Below are 17,419 nucleotides of genomic sequence, written 5' to 3'. Positions count from 1 at the left end.
CAAGAGGGTTAGATGTAATTAAAATATCTCACATTAATCTTTATAATTTCAATTGTTAACAGTTTAAATACAGTATCTTTTTCCAAATATTTGTAATTTGCACCAAATGCAATGAATAATTTTTGAGTGATTTCTCTTTGATTGGTAAAAGTTATAATGTGTTAAAGCCTTGAATCATCTTTGATTTTGATAAAGTTGAACGTTATTTTCATTTTATGGTTCACTATCAAAATGTCATTGTATATTTCTTATCATGGTTGGTATTAAATGATAAACTTCACTATGAACATAAATTAAATGAAATATCTGTAAATATGACTACATTTATGAAAACACCAAAAAATAAACCCTGTTTCATTACAGATTTCTTGCCGTATTTTATATTATCATAAAAAGGTTTATTTTCTCATTTTAGACATATACCTCGACTAGACTCAAGTGGTCATCCCAGGACCAGAGTCTATGACAAACGAGGCGATTTCAATTTAGAAATTATGATCTTTCTTCACCTTAGCAGCAATATACCAACTTCACCCGTATATGGAGTATACATTTCTCAATTTTATTTGTCAACTCTGCTCCGCAGACTTGGTAAACATCAATGTCTGAGCAAACAATTATGATCCACGATTTTTTCAAAGAATGTCTCGTCCTTTTTCTCAAAAAGTTGACGGGTAGAACCAACACCTTATAGATAAATATTCAGTGTCAACTTCACAAATAATGCAGGATGCTACTGAGTTATAGATTCTATGTTTTGACATTGTGTATCATATTATTTAATTTACAGTTTTTTTCCTTTATTTGTCTATGTACTATTATGTTCCTTTTGAAAGTAAAACTATTGACGCGGCACGATTTTTGTCCATCCAGTTTTCTGAATTCTGGCTTGGAGCGTTCCTGATGCGGGTGGGTGCAGATGTGCAAGTCGGAAGCATAAAGTTTTTATGTTGTTTCTTTCAATGTGTATACCCATGTATTTTTATTTTCATTAATTATTATAAAATGAAGAACATTTCGTGAACATTATATACGCTCTATGATCTATAATTCTTGTCTTTCAATTAATTTGTTCCTTTCAGGTTTTGTTTTCAGTTCTTCTGATGTTGCTGGGTTTGTTTGGTTTTTTTAGTATTGTTCATGTGTTTTTAAGTTTGGTTTTCTTTTTGATATATTTTTGATATATTACTTAGCTAATTTGCTTTTAAAAACAAAAGAATGGTATTTCATTAGCAGCCTCTAATGTGTTATCTTGTATGCTTAATCCTAGATTTAGAATTTATAACTGATAGCAATAGAAAAAAATATCTAAAAAAAAATACTACCCGTCTTCCATGAACAATGTATTTTAAAGATTTGAAATACAGCAATTTTTGGAAGTGTGTCCTATTCAAAACCTGAGTCATGACTTAATAAACAATGTAAATGTTTATGTATCTGTCCTTTTGAACTGTTCAATAATCTACTCATTGGATAAATAAATCAGGTTTTTAAGAGAAATTTGTGTGCATCATTCCGTGTGTGCATAAGTAAATCTTGCATCGTTGGTACCAATCATAGAAAACAATATAAAATTAGAACTTTGTCCAATTTTCAAACAATTAAAACAATTGTCAAACTGACACCAAACATGCAAAAGGCAAACACAAAATTAATCAAAATAAGTCAAATTTAAGCAAAGCAAAAGCAAGAAATAAACAAATCAAATTAAGTCAAATTTAAGCAAAGCAAAAGCAAGAAATAAACAAATCAAATTAAGCTAAACGAAAAAAGCAAAAACAAACACACAGAAAAGCAAAAAACTAACACATAAAAAGCAAAAAAACAAGCAAACAATAAAAAAGCAAGTGTTTATATTTATAAGGTACCATCAAATTCCCCAAATGACAAAAAGATAATATATTACTAACTTATTTTATGTTGATAACGTCATAACATTAATAATTTTGGAAAATTAACCGAAAAAGCACTAGTTTACCTATAGTGAATTCGTTTGGTTTTTCAGTGAGTTTTTACACATCATTTGCCACTTCAACCTTTATAATGGCGCTGTATATTATACTAATATATAGAAGCTATCAGAGGGATTTGAGGAGGATGTATTCTGGAGATTTCAGCTTTTTGCCAAAGAAAGTCAAAAGAACTGATAATAAGGATTTTATAGTGAGTAACATAAACATTTTGTGAATTCATATTTGTTTGTCATTTGTTGACAGAGCTGCAAATAATAGTTAAATTTGAGTCAATAGTAGTTTCAATCTTCAAAGAATATTGTTTTTTTTCTGTAAATCATATTACTACGAATGTTTATCAAAGAATAAGGAATGAATGAAAACTGGGGTAATCCCACTTACAAAACATAACTTTTGTATATGGTTGAGATAGTCTGTTAGATTGACCGAATTTGTTTCCGCAGTGAAGGACAGATTACAGAAATACTGTGATACTGTTGACTCGCGTAGTGGCATTAACCATATGTGGATTCTTAAAAACTCCAAAAAACTTCTGTAAATTTTAAAATCTCGGTCCTTCTCTGAAATTAATAATACCAAAACCTTAAATATATTCACCCTTTACACCAACATACCACATGCAAAAACCCGTCAAAAAGAATAATCCACAATGCTTTTCTTCATAAAAAGGGTACCATACACTACAAATTTATTGTTTAGGGATACAACTCGGCAGATTTTGTTACAAATGAACCTGATGATAAGACATGCTACACTGAAGAACAAGTGATCGGTATGCTAGAGATTCTTATTGACAACATATTTGTTTTGAATTTTGAGGTAGAACTTTTAAGCAGGGAACCAACTGTGCGCCTCTCTTTGTCGACTTTTTCATAACTTTTCTGATTGGGTCCAATTAATATATCCCCTGAACAGGAGCTTCAAGAATCCACAGGCACAGCTCCATCCGAATCATTTTAGACATTTTCCTCGACTAGACTCAAGTGGTCATCCCATTAACCAGAGTCTATGACAAACGAGATGATTTCAATTTTGAAATTATGATCTTTCCTCACCTTAGCAGCAATTTACCAACTTCACCCGTATATGGAGTACATATTTCTCAACTCTGCTCCTCATACTTTGTAAACATCAATGTAAACAAACAAAAACAACATGATCCATGATTTTGTCCAAGACTGTAGCGTCCTTTTTCTCAAAAAGTTGACGGAAAGTACCAACACCTTATAGATAAATATTCAGTGTCAACTTCACAAATAATGCAGGATGCTATTATTTATAGATTCTAGGTTTTGACGTTGTGTATCATATTATTTAATTGACAGTTTTTTCTTTTATTTGTCTATGTACTATTATGTTCCTTTAAATGTAAGACTATAGAGTGGCTCGATTTGTGTGCATCCAGTTTTCTGAATTCTGGCTTGGGGCGTTCCTGATGCGGGTGGGTGCAGAGGTGCGATTCGGACGCACAAAGTTTCTTTCAATGTGTATACCCATGTATTTTTATTTTACTTAACTCGTTATTTATCGGGAAGGTGTATATTCACAAGTGTCCTTACAAACACGTTATATTGCTGGGTCTTCCTAGTGCTCCACTCAAGCCTCTTTCTAAATTATTTAAAACTATAAAACCACGTTTAACACACAAATTTCTTCTAAATAAACCTACACCGAGTCTGTAATATGAGAGTTGTTTTCCAGTCGTTCCGTTGGTTAATATAGTCGAGCGTTTGATTTTGTCTGATTTTATTGATCTCTCCTTTTTTAATTTACTTGGAGTTCGGTATTTTTGTTAATACATTTTTAACCTATATTTAAATCTAATAAGTCCATTAAGAGATACAAATCAAGTTTGCAAACAAAACCGGGGGAATTGCATGAACTTTAAAAGGAGCGTGAGCGCGTGCGACAAGCAAAAAGTAAAATAACAAAAATACCGAACTGCAATGCATACATCGCCCATAGACGAATCTACGTTAGGTCAACATGCCAAATTCAGGAAACACTCGTTTGTTTTTGCAGATTAGTTACCGATAGGTATATCTAAAAATCTATGACCGTGAAATTATATCGGTAGTGAGTTGAGACACATAGACATAGCGTATCGGTCAACCAATTCGTGTTGGCGACAGTAACACTTATGTAGTGTCAATTTCAGTCGTTCAGCCACTTAACACTTTTAGACGGTTTTTATGAAAGGAACACAACCATGTTAATGATGTCCGACTGGTGTGAACAACACGAGCGTAACGTAATTAATTTGGATATATTAACACCATGCGAAGTCATAGATCGTCATAGGTAAATAAATATTGATCATTTAAACATGTTTAGTCACAAATTCCTTATTCTCCGCGTCAAAACTCTTTTCTAAATTCAACTTCCTCATATACGCCAACTGCTAAATATTTAGTCCTAGAATGACACATTTTAAAATGTTTACCATAAAGCTTAAATGCCCAACAAGAACGATGAACATTGTTCATTTAGCCTGAAAGAAGCTGAATTCAGAAACAATAGTTTGATGGGAAATTATTTCATATATAAGATAAAACAGAAGATACTGATAAGACAGAAAGGAACGACACGAATTGCCCCGCTCGCCAAAAAAGATTGAAAAGTTGATAATTTTAACTAAAATCAACATGGTTGGAAAAAATACTCCGGTAAAATTCAGCGGAGCGGAACCAAACGTAAACTCGATCTGTAACTCATCATAGTTGACTCACATACTAAAACTCAGCTCAATATGTCCATGCGTTTAGAAAAAAAAGGCCGTATAACTGTTATTTTCACGAATTTTTCAAAGTCCAAGGCCCGTTTGTTTTGACAAAAATCAGCGTAGCAGATCCAAACGTACACTCGATCTGTAACTCATCATAGTTGGCTCACATACTAAAAATCAGCTCAATATGTCCAGGCGTTTAGAAAAAAGGCCGTATAACTGTTATTTTAACGAATTGTTCAAAGTCCAAAGCCCGTTTTTTTTCGGCAAAAATCGTCGTAACGGACCCAACCAAACGTAAACTCGATCTGTAATTCATCATAGTAGATTCACATACTAAAAATCAGCTCATTATGTGAAGGCATTTAGAAAAAAAAAGTCCGTATTATTGTTCGTTGCGGAATGATGGAATGACAGAATGACGGACAAGGGTAAAACTATATGGCCCGAGTCCTAAGTGGCGGGGCAATAAAAAAGAAGACTGGTAGATAAGGTCACGACAAAAAGACGAATCGACAAAGAAACCAAAAAATCAACAGTCTAACGAATACATCTTAAAGCTCAATGTGATAACACTATCATAGTTGTTTGATTTATGGTGATTAACCTAATTGGACCTGCTTTGATACAATGACTGCACTTGAATTTTTACTAGATAATATTTTTGTTCGCTATGGAGATTCCGTATATCGTCATTTTATCGGAATTCCTGTGGAAACTAACTGTGCTACTCTGATTGCGGACCATTTTCTGTATCGTTACGAGTTACAATTTATGACTAAAATCAGCAAAGACCCATCGAAACAATATCTGATACAAACATTTAATAACACTTTTAGATATTTCGATGATATATTGGCTCTCAATAATGACGACTTCAGTATGTACACTAAAGAGATTTATCCTGCTGAACTGACTTTAAATAAAGCTAATACTAACAATAAACACTGTCATTTCCTAAATTTTTAACGGACAGATTAATACTAAAATTTACGATAAAACAGATGATTTTAAGTTTCCTATTGTTAATTATCCATCTTTAGATGGTGACGTTCCATTGGCATCATCTTATGGTGTTTATATATCCCAACTTGTTCGATTTACTCGTGTATGTAACAATGTATTTGATTTTAAAGAAAGAAATCTCTGTACTACTGAAAAATTATTACACCAGGGTTTTTCCATATCACAAACTTGTCAAAACACTACTAAATTTCATCATCGGTGAAAGGACATCATATAAATCAACGTGCAGAAATCTTATACGGTCAGGTATTTCACATCCCATCTTTTATGGTAATATTCTATACAAAGCACAAAAATGTCGTCATTCTCCTCAAAAGCTAACCAAACCTTTAAACAGACTTATTCAGAATGGATATAGTTACGATACTGTTGTCAAGTCATTAAAGATGGCATTTTTTGGAATTAATATTGATTCACTTATAGGGTCTTTGAGTCGGAAATAAACACATTTATTCTAAAACCAGTTATTGGCATGATACGGGTTATGTTCTGCTAGTATATTTTGTGATGGTATGATACTAAACCCCGTATAGGAGGGATTGTGCTTGATTTTCATACGATGATGACATTATATTTCAAACAGTTTAATTGAGGTCTGGAGCTGGCATGTCAGTAACTGCTAGTAGTCCTTTGTTAACTTATGTTCATCATTGTCATTTTCAAGTTTCTTCTGTTACCTTATCTAACATCGGATTAGGACTTCTTTTAAACTGAGTTTTACTGTGCGCATTGCTGTGTGCTTTTTTATATCACATTGGCTAGAGGTAAAGGGGGAGGGTTGAGATCTCACAAAACATGTTTAACCCCGCCGTATGTTTGCGCCTGTCCCAAGTCAGGAACCTCTGGCCTTTGTTAGTCTTGTATGTTTTTTATTTTGGTTCATTTATATGTTTCAGAGTTTAGTGTGACGTCTATTTTTGTTGAACAAGTATACATTTTTTTAAAGGGGCCAGCTGAAGCCCGCCTTCGGGTGCGGGATTTTCTCGCTGTGATGAAGACCCATTGGTGGCCTTCGGCTGTTTTCTGCTCTTTGGTCGGGTTGTTGTCTCTTTGACACATTCACCGTTTTCATTCTCAGTTTTATTAAGATTATAACACAATGTTGACTGCTATACCCCGATTGTTTACATTTTTACCTATTATGTCCATTTTTTTTTTTTTTTGCTCACTCATTATTGTCAATATTATGGAATTCTATGCGACTGTCATACTAGTGAGAGGTTTAACTAGCTACAAAACCAGGTTCAATCCACCATTTTCTACATAAGGAAATGCCTGTACCAAGTCAGGAATATGACAGTTGTGTTCCATTCGTTTGATGTGTTTGATCTTTTGATGTTGCCATTTGATAAGGGACTTTCCGTTTTGAATTTTCCTTGAAGTTCGGTATTTTTGTTATTCAATTTTTTTTCTGTAAAGTAACTAAACTGAATTATTTATGACTATTAAGTTTTATATTTATTGATTGATTGGTGTTTGCTTTACGCCACCGCATTAAGTTTTATAAGATTTTTTTATGATAAAGATAGCGATTTCTTGCTTTTGGAAATGTATGAATATTGCTTCTGAATAGGGAGAAAATTCAACATGCTTTCTATAGAGATCATACAGCAGTTTTCAGTTTATGATATCTATGTTGTCCTTAATGTCAAGCGCATTGAGAAACAACACGTGAAACACAAACTATCACAAACCAATAGATCGTGTAAACCTTATTAACTTATTCATTATTGGCTTTCAAATTATTGGGCTTGAGAGTTTCTGTAAATCCAGAAAAGCCATTCTGACGCTTTATAATGATAAAGTACTATTTTCAATTACCACTTGCAAAGACGAGAACAATTCTGAAAACATTCTGGTATCGATCATAAACCGAATTTCGCAGAGCAGGTTGAGGATGATACACTATCAAAATGATTTGACCATAAATATCCACTTATACCAGCTGATTGTAAGATGATATAAAAAATGTGATATAATCATATTATCATTAACTAACACGAAGTCTTCATTTTATATTACCTTAGTAGTTCATATAAATTATGCAGTATCTTTTGAACAGGCGTCAAGTCTTCGATATTCAGGAACTCAAATAGCATATATGTTTTGGTGTGAGTATTTTCCATTTTTTCCTCAGTTTGTATTAGTTATTTTAAAAGAAAATCTGCTATACTATGTTGGTAAATCTTATAAAAGCACCAAAAAAACAAGCTGCATCATAACTAAGCAGAGTAAAACAAAAGTAAGATGTTTACTGTACAGCGTAGAATAACGAATCCTCAAACATACTGCACGACAACATCAGAAAAAATTTAAAACAGAAAACAAACGGCCTTATTTATGCTAGAAACAAAAAACGAAAAACAAATATTGCAGCAACCAACGACAACTACTGAATTCCAGGCTCCTGATTTAGGACAGACACATGAAGAATATGGCGAGTTTAAACATGAATTTCAGCGATCATCACTCCCATAATCAGGGACATGTTCTTTAAAAAAAATATACACCGAGAAAAAGATAATTTCTTGACGACAATTTCTTCGATTTTCATTATTCATAATTTTTTAAACTTGAATTCAAACTTCACACTTGTCCCGTCTGAATCATGTATTTTATTTATACATTAACTCTTTACATATCTGTACTGTAACATGCTTAACTACTAAACAGAAATTAATACTGTAGTACTCTATTGTCACTTTTTGGTAACTATACAGTGTCTCATAAATCAAACAATGATTAAAAGATTGGATTTGAATAGCATTTATTTCCATACGGTGACATGCGATACGATAAAGTTATGCAAAAAAAAATAATCAGTCTTGAGGTTTCATCCAAATCAATATTTGAATTCACATTTATTAGTATCCATTTGGAACGCAAACGTTGACAAGCTAGTAAGGCTGTGACGTCATTAGATCATATCCAAACCTTTTCAAATGAAACATTTTATACTACTTACGACACAGTTATTTTGAAGTAAAAATCGTCAAAAATAAGCAAAAAGACTATATTTGTATACGACTTCTGGAAGTTTAAAATCTTTCAATCAGTTTTAACATTTTTTTATTCTTCTAGGCTATGTAATATTATTTGTTGTCATACTGCTGTTGTGTTACATACTGGCATATCTCCTTATTCTTCCATTAATGGATAAAGTTTCAGATCAATTATTAATTGGTGTGAAAGCTATATTGTAAGTAGAATATGAAAAAATAATCTAGCCTGAACACTAACTGTTACATAAAGTTTAATATTTCAATGTGCGTTTTTTTACAATATGAAGCTTTATATATGATTGGTCGATAAATGCTCAATGTAAGAAATTAGTTGTTTTAGTTGGAGATTAAAGATAGAAGGACGAGTATAGACATATATCAAGACCCTCAAAACCATTGTTATCTGTTTATCAATAATGACTCTACAGTCGTGTTACCTTTACCGATGTCATGAGTAAGCACATGTACATTTTACACGTAGCACGACAATATAAAGATGTGTTTTTTTACCTTTTCGAAGGAAAAAATCTTGGACAATTTCGACCAATATTATGCGTTCAAAAGTTAACTAACAAATATATCAGTATTTAGTATTTTTCTAAAGTTTGCAAATAAAATGTGTGTGTGGATTCTCCATGCAGGAGATATAAAATAAGAAGATGTGGTATAATTGACAATGAGACAACTCTCCACTAGAGACCAAATGACATAGAAGTTAACATGCATACATAGCAGGAGACCCTAACCCTGCCTGTCTCGCTCCTTTTGGAGATTATGCTAGTGCTTGTTAATTACCTTGATTTGTCTTCCTAATGGATTACTAAGATTTGAACTTCGGTAAACTACGGTTGCCTAAATCAAATGTCAAAATGTCAAAAAATCTTATGAAACAAAAGGACGTAAAAAAGTTAGACGATACTAAAAAGACAATCTACACCATTCCAACATAATTTTAAATAAATACGAAGAAAAACAATTTGACGGTATTCAGCTTTCAGCTTCTAATCGGAGTCCGTAAAGCCGATAGTTTATTGAATTGTCTTTCGGTTCTTTTTTTATATTCGTTCATTAGAAAGACAGTTCAGTGCAGGAAAGTTAAACTCGTTCCATTATAACCCCGCCACAAAGGAGGAGATATACGTCTGGAAGTCTGTCCTCCCATTACTCATTTCTGTCGCATTAATTTATGTTCACATTCCTGTTTACCAAAAACACAGATAGTTATTTAACATGTGTTTGTATAAGAAACAAAAATTACAGCCGTGTTATGATACCCCAATCGAAAGGAAGGTTAATACTTTTTTTATCTCTGTCTTCTAATTATACATTTTTGTCGCATTTTCTCAGAAATCATAAGTCATAACTTCTTAACATATAGCATCGACCTTCTTCTGGTCTAACCATATCTTATTTGTCTTACTGGTTTATTCCCCTCCGTCCATCTGTATTTACATTTGTTTCGCATTTTTCTACCTACCTTGACTTTTCGTTATATGACCCTAAGCTTCACCTGGTGAAAGGTTTACAGTTACTTTCATGATATACACACATATTTCTTGTTCTAGCATAAGAACGAAAGTTAGTATAGGAAAACTAAAGCCGAAAAGGAGACGGTATTCTGGTTTACTTCTTTTCTGTCCACCATTACACATATTTCATTTACATTTTTTTCAGCAACTACAAGTCATAGTCATAGTCATTTTTGATATATGACGCCAAGCTTCATCTGTTTATGCCATATGGTGTGACACGTTTTCAGATTCTTCGAAATTCTACTATCGGTTTTCAGAATAAATCTTTAAAACCATAACCCTACACAGTATCTTTTGGTAATGCCACAATGATGAAGAAGATCCTATTTGATTTCGGGATTCTTAAGTCAAAAGTTCAGGTTACAGCAGTTGTGCAATTTCGTTTTTGGGTGGAATCTATTGAACAATACGCCACAATGATGAAGAAGATCCTATTTGATTTCGGGATTCTTAAGTCAAAAGTTCAGGTTACAGCAGTTGTGCAATTTCGTTTTTGGGTGGAATCTATTGAACAATACGTCCAACCTTAATAAACTTAGACTGTTATTGGATCATTGGAGGAAGAAGTCATTTTAGATTTGTGGGTAACTATGTCAAAGGCAATGATATAGTAGCTATAGGTATACTGAAATTAGGGTAATGATTGGTTTCAGGGTAATACCTTCCTAACCAAATGTCCAACTTTTATCAAACTTGTTTAATAATGTTTCATTGGAAGAACACCTTTGTGGTTAGTATGTCAAAAAGAGTCGGAAGATACCATGGATCATTTAAAACTCGTAATTCGAGAGTAACTGACCACGCCGAGGCAAAAAAACGAACAACAATGAAATGGCAAACAAGTTTACAAAACACTACAAAGAAAACTAAAGAGAGAGAAACACGAACCACACAAAAAACTGGGGTGATCTTAGTCGCTCCGGAAGGGTAAGTGATTCCTTGCAAATGAAAAGGTCATCCAATAGCTATTGGTAGACTGAAATTTTTGCAAAATTTTGTTTCAAGATTATAGTTTTTTACCCATAAATCAAACATTTTGCTAACTTTGTTAGATTATATCACACGGGATGAAGAAGATCCATTTTGATTTTTAGTTCATTAGATCAACGGTCAAGCTCACCGTGATTACGAGTAGACTAAAATAATGGGAAAACTTAAACAATCTCGGTTTGATAATGCAAAGAAACTTCTTTTTGGAATATGAGGTTTACAGGTCAAAGTTGACCTTAGATTAATTTTGCTGTTATTGTTAAGTCCCATTTTTGATCATAAAGCTGTTTATGTGTTTCGGTACTTAAACATCCTTGGCTTTAAAAAAAAAATTAATTTGTGCGTACCTGATGAAGGTTAATCTAGAAAGGTGCTTCGAACCCATAAAAATTATATGGTGTTATATTACAGCTAGAAAAAATAAAAAAAACATTCTATAAATTTTATGCATCCGAAGCGCTTTTCTGGATTTAACTTCAGAAGGCCCGAGAACACAGTTATTTCGTAGTGCATTTCTTTTAGACAATAAATTCAAATTAAAAAAATCGCACCTGCTCTATCTCAAAAAGATTTTTACAGTGTAGTGTACTACTATTGATACAAATAATATCAAAATTATAGAAACTTCTACCAGCTCTAACTCAAAATATTGACAATTCTGTGTTAAGGGGGGCTAAAATTCAGTTTGACAGCTTCAGACATTCTAATTTTTGACCTTTTTTAACTGTACCAAATCACTACTTAACATAAAGATTCAGCACCCAAATTTTTTTAACATGTAATTTCATCCCCTTACTTAATATTTCATGCATAAAACATCAAGAAATAAATTGAGAAAGTGTATTACAAAAAAATGCAAGTTATACACTGTTCTCACTAGGGACTATATTCGTAGACAAAGGACGATAACTGTGTCCTTGGACCATAAGGAACGCTCAATGCCAAATATTTGAAAGCTAAGGATGTAAAAGTACAGAAACACATGAAGAGCAATATGACAAAAGGGTCCATCCGTTACACCTATATGTCGCATTTTTTTCTAAGCAACTATAAATCTTCTTATCATATAGAAAAAAGTTAAATATGGTTTTATTTAGTTTGACACATTTCAATTCCTTCGCTATTATTCCTACTGTTTGTAGAAAACTTATATAACTGTAAAATTCACACTGAGCGAGGATATGTCTAGTGAGCAATATCACGCAATACATCAGTTTTGTTTGTCATTCTTCCGACGAGATGCATCATGAAACATAATGGTTACTTTTCAATTTTCTGGCTGTGAACTGTTACTAATATGCAGTCAGTTGTTATGAAATATTGAAAAATATATTCATTTTTTTCAGTCCGATTGTTGCAGCTCATTATATATTTCAACTGTGTCAGACTTTCTTGGTGAATCGGTACTTTTTACAAAACCATACAGTGATGAAAGAGACATCTGAGGACTTGCAACGTGTTATTGCACTGAAAAACAGGTACGCAACATTCAACATTATTGAACAGGATATTGTTTTTCATTTTCATTAGTTCTGTATAGTTACAAATCAGAATGTGATTCAAGAATAAATTACTAGTACCTTCATATCAGAAAGTTTTAACAGTCAAGATCATACTTCATACAATACCGATGTTCCTCAGAATTATACAGTTTCTAGTTACTTTGAAAAAAATAAAATCTGAAGAGTCTTCTTGGAAATTAACAAAAGTTTGGAATTGCAATCTATTCAAATTTCTTTGTATAAGCTGTTGTCATCCTGAATCTATATTAGTTGTTATGTCAAAAGATAAGCAGTTTAACTCTTATTTCAAAATGCTTATCGAGATGCATGTGGTTTCTTCCGTATTTAAAATTAAACAATTCAAGTATCACTGGTGAATTGTAAAGCACTACATGTCAAAATAATGCTATATGTACATGAAATGAAAGTGTAACAATTATTTCATACATATAAACATTAGTAAAACTGAAATCGAATTTAATTATTCATATTACTACCACTTGGACGGTACCACTGCTTGTAAGTCTCCACACATACTGTTACCAGTACCGCAATGCTACGAACGTTTAAATGCATTTAAGGTGGCACGGTAGTATTTCCTGGCCCATAAGGGATAATGATAGCCTTTTCACTACTTTCTAACACTGCAAAAAATTCTACATTCACAGTTAACTGATGTACTTTCATTTTACTATTCAGAAATGAATTTGAATGTGTATCATGACCGTTTACTTTTTTTGCTATTTTTAAAAATCTAAGGCCACTAGTGCTTTTATGTCTTTTATCGTGCAGTGATTACAAAATTTTTAAAAAATCTCAAAAATTCATTTTCATCTGTATGTAAAATTATTTCATATTTGTCTACACCTGATTCATCCCTCAGTTTGGGAAAGTATGTTCAGTTGATACGGTATATTTTGTCCAATCACACTGTTCAGATACATTGACTTAGGTAGGGTACACAAAAGAGCAACCTAAATACTGGAATGCAAATACTACCGTGCTACCTTAAAGGTAAATCTTTAGATAAGCCAACAGAGTTATGAGGAGGAAAGATTAAAATTGACGCTCCGTAAATCTTATGGACACCATCACGAATTGGTTGATCTATACGATGTGTCTGTGTCTAAACTAACTAACGACAATTTTACCACGTCTTAGATTGTGGTTTACCATCTGCGTTGTCTGGTCTGCTTAGTATCGAACGTGACCTATTCCCGAATATGACTGTTTTTCCGAGTGTGAATTCGCATTGCTATACGACGTGTTTCGGTATTTATTCATGTATTTAGTTATGATGTTTCTTTTGTAAGTCCGCTTAGATATTTTGTTATGTCTTATGTTCGCTGTTCGAGACGACGTGGTTCGGTATTAATATATCCCGCTTTCGAGCATTTTGTTGTTACTTTCTTATACGTGTGGGTCCGGTGGGTCATTTTGTGCTGAGTTGTTGTCTGTTTATTTCCTTTGTGGTTTGAATTCTGTATTTTCGGTACATTTCACATATGTCTTATTTGTCAGTATAGTCGAGTTACTCTTGGTTCATCTACAGTGTTTTTGTTTTATATTATTTGTTTTTATGTGTGTTTACTGTTTGGTCTTACATGATCTTGCCTTATATATCAGTCATATTTTTTTTATTTTCTAAATGTATGTAAAAGTTAAGATAAAAAATCGGCTATTTCATTTACATGGTTTTAAGTTTAAAGCAACTATATGCACAGGATTTTTTTGTTTATACACAGTTTTGATTTAGAAGAAAAGACGACATTGTTAGAAAATACATAAAGTAACACCATTACAAACTCACTCCCAATTTAATATTCTTGTACGTGTCTATAAATAAAACAAATCTATTTTATTTTTAGAAATTTGCCTGTGATAATATAAACGTCACAAAAATACGTCACTTTTTGTGACGTTGATCCATTCATGTGACGCGCAGTTTATATTTCGTTTGTGGTGTCCTGGTGTGCTGTCGTAAATTCATGGAAGGTGTCCGTTGTTATTCTGCGGTTTACGTGTTGTAATGTACTTTTATATTATTTATTTATGTATTTCTCTGTGCTGAGTGTTCTTGCGTTTGTTTGTACTGTATTCCTGTCACGTGGTGTTGTCATTTGAGCGGTATTTTTAATATTGCCATTTAAGCGGGAGGTTTGGCTAGCCATAAAATCACCATTTGTTCTTAAAATGTCCTGTACCAAGTCAGGAATATGGCAGTTGTTATCAGATAGTCTGTTTCTATGTATGTTGGCGTTTGCTTTTGTTGTAGCTCAGTGTTTCTGTTGTTCCCTTGTTTTCTTCTTATAGTTGATGTGTTTTCCTCGGTATAAGTTTGTTACCCGGATTTGTTTTCGCTTAATTGAATTATGACTATTGAGCAGCGGTATTCTGCTGTTGCCTTTATTTAGTTCATTAATTATAGTGTAATTTTTATTAAAATTAATGTTGACGATATATTTTTAATAGAAGACCAGTTAATTCAAATTGATTCATGTTTTCATACTGTATGACATAGCTATATCATATTGGTGATCGGATAGAAAAATTGGCGTTCTGTTTCGCATACAACCAAAATATCTATCTTGGATCAGAATCCATCAAATATGATAAGCATTACACCAGAATACTTTAATTTCGTATGAAATATATACTAGCATTTGTTATATTAATAAAATATATAAATTAAGATTTCATTCGAAAATATTTACAGAGGACAATAGATCATACCTACCTTTATTTATTCTTATGTGTCATATATGTTTCTTTCTTTTTTGTAGAAAGCTATTCAGTGTTTTGATGTACTTCATGTTTTTCTTTCATGTAATCATCGGATTTTTTACCTGCATTCGAAGAATATTACTAGGTGGTGCTATTGGTATCCTTACTTTAGCACGTATAGACAGAAGTCTATTACCACGTGGATATGAACATTTAGACAGTGGTACGTATCCTCAATAAACAAAAATTTAAAGGTCAAGTAACAAAAATACAAAAATGCCAATTGTCAAGAATTTTCAGATATTTAACTAGGGACGAAAAAATGTTGCTGCATGTTACTCTTTTATTAAAATAAATACTTATTCATAAATTTGGTAAAATTTGCTATAATATAAATATGGTCGCCTTTTGAAATTGTGAGTTGTTGACTTCAATCGCCCTCAATTTTGACTAATGTTCTATGCATTATGTTCAATGTTAAAAATCTTATTGTTATAGATAAGGCTTTTTCCATTGAACCCTGAAATAATCCCAGGACTCCTAATCCTGACCGAGGACTTTAGTAGCCAGAGATTCGGTATAGGTCGATGATTGATACGAGGGCTGATATGGAAAATGTCACCGGCTCTAGTGCTGGTGTTATGACTAATGGATTATAGTACATGTACATTTGATATGAAAATGGTCATTTAATATTATCATAATACATACTTAAATTTTTTATGATACATGATAAAGGATAAAATAAGGATTACCAAACTTATTTGATGGTACCACACTGACCACCAACACCCGAAAAATAGACGTACAAATCCAAACAATAACGAATAACACACGAAACCAGTTTAGCATGCAAACAAACCTTTCCCTTTGCCCTTATAGACCACGTATCGTGAAATAGATGGTATTTTACATTATGAATTGGATTAGTGTAAATCGAGTCTTAAAAGACTACGATTCCTAATTTGAAATCAATAACAAAATAATTATGAATTTGGAAATACGGATTTAACTTGCTGTAACGGATTTTTTGTATTTGTACAATGTCATTACAGATTGTAAAATACGTTATAATGAATGAAATCTGTAATTAGTATTATTAATAATGACTTTATTGATATCGTATAAATTAATATCCAAATATTTATTAATTTATAGAATCCCCAAATAACGAATCAAAAAATCTTTAATATCAATTCTCTACTCTTTTAAATCACGAATTTCAACATTAGTTGTAACGAATTAGTTCATTTATTACACATGGAGTGAGTGCAACAAAGGATACATATTTAATTCGTAATACCGATTCTTTTTTAATTAATAATTACACATTTTTGATACGGTATAATGAATTGAATCTCCAATAACTAATTTAAATATTTTTTATTACCATGATTACGAATTCAAAGAATTCAGAGATCTCAATTTTTTTTTTTTTACAGATTCAATATATCGATTTTGATAGGTCCTAAATGGGCTTCACGAACAAACAATTTGATTATACAGATATTGTTTACCTGTTTAAAAATTGGAAAATAAATGATTTATTTCAGGATATGCAACATATGTTGGTCTTATAATGTTAGAACTATACCATAGGAACCCTATTTTGATCGTGTTTTGTGAGGAATTGCGTCAAACGCTAATGGTCAAAGACAAAAGAAAGTTCATATCATTAGAAATACCTGGAAATCATGCAGGGTATCAAAATAGTATATCAGGCAGTGAATTGATCCAAAGACGGAAACGCATCCAGAATATGTGGTTCAAAGCTTTGACACTTATAAATAATTCATCTGTTAGAAGACACCATGATGGCAAGATAAAACGTTTAGATCTTTATCCAGATAGAACACAAGATTTTACTAAATGAAGCATATGTAGCTACTATAAACTTATTCATAATCGAATATTATGATGCACAAGTCATTAATAATAAATATAT

At 32.3% G+C, this 17,419-nt stretch overlaps 1 protein-coding gene across 2 annotated transcripts in view; it reads left to right on the top strand.

Moving 5' to 3' along the window:
* Positions 1–17,419, top strand: part of LOC127730574 (stimulated by retinoic acid gene 6 protein-like) — a 45,427-nt gene extending 28,008 nt beyond the window's left edge. For both annotated transcript variants that reach the window (XM_052239024.1, XM_052239025.1), the window contains 6 exons: positions 2,006–2,163; positions 7,787–7,835; positions 8,806–8,923; positions 12,595–12,726; positions 15,534–15,697; positions 17,028–17,419. In XM_052239024.1, coding sequence (XP_052094984.1) covers positions 2,006–2,163; positions 7,787–7,835; positions 8,806–8,923; positions 12,595–12,726; positions 15,534–15,697; positions 17,028–17,347 — 941 coding nt within the window. In that variant the 3' untranslated portion in view covers positions 17,348–17,419. The remainder of the gene's footprint in view (positions 1–2,005; positions 2,164–7,786; positions 7,836–8,805; positions 8,924–12,594; positions 12,727–15,533; positions 15,698–17,027) is intronic.

This window comes from Mytilus californianus, unplaced genomic scaffold (genome assembly GCF_021869535.1).
Source record: "Mytilus californianus isolate M0D057914Y unplaced genomic scaffold, xbMytCali1.0.p SCAF_2, whole genome shotgun sequence".
Taxonomy (NCBI): domain Eukaryota; kingdom Metazoa; phylum Mollusca; class Bivalvia; order Mytilida; family Mytilidae; genus Mytilus; species Mytilus californianus.
This window is presented reverse-complemented; position numbering and strand designations above follow the sequence as displayed.